Raw genomic sequence first — 3,388 nt, 5'->3', positions numbered from 1 at the left:
GCAGGAAACACTAGAAAGAAATAAAGTGTTTATGAACAGAGGACAAATAGCATGTCTTCCCTGATATACACTCATCGGGACCCAAGGGTCCAGTATGTAGATTAAGACGTCCAGGGCATGTGTCAGTTCCCAGGTGCCATCTAAGGCACCTTGCGGTGGCTGTGACATCTACATGAGGTGGCAGGTATGACACAAGACCTCCCAGACACCAGTGCTCTTCTGGAGCAGAGCTGAAGGACAGTTGAGATGACATATAATGTCTAAAATGTCACATGACCCTGGGCATGAACAAAATAAATGAGCCCCTAAGTTTGTGGTAAATGGTGGCTGGAGATCGATTCAGCTGACCAAAGGTCTGTCTGCCTCAGACTAACCTGAATCACTCCCATGACTGTCCCAGCTAGATCACCAGTGACCACCGCGGGAGCTTAGACAGCCGGTTCACATTGTAAATGCCTACACCTTCATCTGCACGTTGGCTCATACCAAAGATCCCCCAAGACCGGTCACTCCTCTGCAGTGCAAATTCCCCCGGATGAGGGGTTCCTGTGGCTCAGATGGCAGGAACGGCCCCACGCGTGGAGCACCCATTCCCAGACCGCTTCCACGTCTCACAGCCCCGCAGCGGAAAACTCACCTGGATCCAGGAAAACCAGGAAGAAGCTGAGGCCAAGAGACACTTTCATGCTGATGGGATGTAAGCACAGGGATCTGCCAAGTCTTGCTTAACACAGCACTGTGTGCCACTAGGGAGGGAAACAGGGTGTTTTGGGGAAGTGGCGGCTGGGGAAGTGCTCTGAAGAATATAGATACTGCAGAGCGCTAGCACCAGTGTTTGTTTTTTAAAGCACAAGTTCTGCCTTTTCCTCCGCATGAGGAATGCTGTTTGTCTTTCCCCAGTGTAGAGTATGCAGCCTATGGGGAAAGACTGGCTTGCCTCAGGTCTACCAGTTATGTCTCCGGTGCAGACTTTGTTTGAACAACATTCAGCCTCTGCCATACATATGAATGACGGAGAAGAAACCATTTGAACAGCCCTGTTGTGCTCTCACCGTTAGGCCCAGAGAAGCAAAGTGTAGCAAGGGCCAGCCGGGAATTTTCCTCGTGGCTGAGTTTTTGCTGGCTGGTTTCCCATCTCCCTTCCCATCAGACAGTCAGGAGCTCTCATACCCTGAGTACAGCAGTACCCAGTAAAGCAGGGAGCTTCTTCTACAAGCTGGCGTGCAGCTTCTGTTTGCAAAATAACTGCCAATGCACACCTTGGAGCAGGCTCAGTCAAGGGTTCCTGGGGTTGAATATGTCAGAGCTGCAAAGCGGGTCCTCCAGGTTGCGGGTTTTGATATAAAACACTTGGAAGTTGATAAGAAAGTCTTCTATTGCACCTCTGGGTTTTAAATCAAACCAGCCAGCAGGGAGAAAGCATCAATGTGGCTATGAGACATTCTGGTCACAGGTGAGGTAATGTTATTGCAGGTTTTCCATGCACTGAGATCTCATGATGAGCTAATGCCAAGCAGCAGTGACCAGCTTGCCATCAGCCCAAAGGTTCCCTGCCTCATGTGCAGGTTTTATCAAGACGTGCTTCCTCACTGAAACCATTGCCTACCCTGAAGATATCCTCTGTACTCCTGTCCTGCACCAAATCAGACACAGCCAGTTAGTTTATGGTCCTCCGGGACTTTCTGCATTGACAGCAATGAAGAACCAAAATGCCCTTGTGCCCTCTCTCAACTGTAGTATCAGCTCTTTGGGTGAGATATTGCTCCAGGTAGACTTTCTACTGTGTAGCACAGCAGGGTTGCTGGGCTCCTCTGGCCTCCAGACCCAAGGGCAACCCAAACAAGTCCTCCACAGCAGGGGCATGCAGACTACAAATACGGAGGGTAATGAATCACAAATACGAGGTGCAAGGACCTTCCGAAGTTCACGCAGTCCATCCCGCTGCCCAGGACAAGGGCTGTCTGTAGGGATGTATCATGTAACAGGGAAATCTGGTCTGTTGGGGAAGAAGTCTCATCTTGAACCTGGCAGGGCTAGGTGTTTGGTGAAGAGCAGAGAGGGTTTCACTGCTGAGGTTTCCTACTGATGTGCGAATGAGCTAAGTGCTGTTTCTGGTTCTACCAAAGACTTCCTGCAAATCCATAGAGAAAAATCATAGATCTTGCTGATGTTTCCAGTCAATCTTTTGCTTTGATTTCCTGTTTCTCTCTCCCACCTTACTTCTGCTTTTCCCATTTGGGACTAACCTCTTCAGAGGAAAAGTGGTCTTGTGACATTTCCAAATACATCGAGTAGTCCAGTGGGACCTCTTCTTAGCTAAGCTCACAGCATTATGAGAACGGAAATTAGTGCAATCACACTGGATAAAAGCCTAGGTCCCCCAACATCCATAAAGCTGGTATCACAAGAATACAAGGCAGAATGTTATAATCGCCTTGAATTTCTTTTTCAGCTCAGAAATGGTCTCATGCCACAGTAGATACATTATAATGAAGTCAAACTTCTGACTGCAGCCAGTCCAGGATTAAAATTAATTCCTCGTTGGCCTTAAACCTCAGACTGAATAAAACCCTGTCCCCAGGCAGGCTGGGGTACTCAGATCAGGGTGATCCTGCCATTTAACTACATGTGGGTCTGCAGATACAGATGAGGAGATGGGTGGATGTGGCTGTCTCTGGTGATTTTAATTTCATGCTCTTTCATTTAAGATGATTACTGAAGTGCCTGGGGGAGTTTCCCTGAATGACATGACTGCACTAGCCCCACTGAATTACATTGAACTCACCTGTTTCCCACCTCTTGTGAAGGGAGGGTGTGAAGCTGCAGCCTTTTCATGTGCATTTTTAGAGATGAAACCAAGCGTAGCAAGGAGGAGCCACAATCTGCGGCAATAAAAGACCTGGAAAATAAGACTTTTGAGAGAAGGCGGAAAACAATAAAGGTGCTCAGGGGACACCCAGTCATACCATATACATCTGCAAAAACAAAGGCTGGATAGGAAAAACTGTCACAGGAGGCTTACATTAGGCATTGGGGGAATTTTCTAACAGTGACAATAGTGAAGCTGATTGCCTAGGAAGGTGTGGATCCTCCATCCTGGGTGGCTTAGAAAAACAGGCTAGACAAATACTTATTAGGGAATTATTTAAGTTGATAGGATCCTGCTCCAGGGCTGAGAGATGAATTAGATGCTCTCTCTCAAGATCCTTTCTAAATTGGTTCCTATACTTTAATTTCATGGTATGCATGAAGCTCCCGACTTCTGCAGCATGTCCACGTTTCCAGAAGCAGAGGATGGTGATAACATGATAGTCATGCTCTTCAGGGAGGTGAGGGAGAGGCTGGGGAGGTCAGAGAAATTTGTGAGGTGAGAAAAGCTATAAATCCA

At 47.7% G+C, this 3,388-nt stretch overlaps 1 protein-coding gene across 1 annotated transcript in view; it reads right to left on the bottom strand.

Moving 5' to 3' along the window:
• LOC104077192 (phospholipase A2 inhibitor 25 kDa subunit-like) overlaps positions 1-686 on the bottom strand; it is a 5,182-nt gene extending 4,496 nt beyond the window's left edge. The window contains exon 1 of the mRNA XM_009578326.1: positions 638-686. Within this exon, the coding sequence (XP_009576621.1) occupies positions 638-686 (49 nt within the window). The remainder of the gene's footprint in view (positions 1-637) is intronic.
• Between the last annotated feature and the right edge of the window lie 2,702 nt (positions 687-3,388).

This window comes from Fulmarus glacialis, unplaced genomic scaffold, assembly GCF_000690835.1.
Source record: "Fulmarus glacialis isolate BGI_N327 unplaced genomic scaffold, ASM69083v1 scaffold6165, whole genome shotgun sequence".
Lineage (NCBI taxonomy): Eukaryota > Metazoa > Chordata > Aves > Procellariiformes > Procellariidae > Fulmarus > Fulmarus glacialis.
The sequence above is the reverse complement of the archived record's forward strand: the minus strand, read 5'-3'. Positions and strand labels throughout refer to the sequence as shown.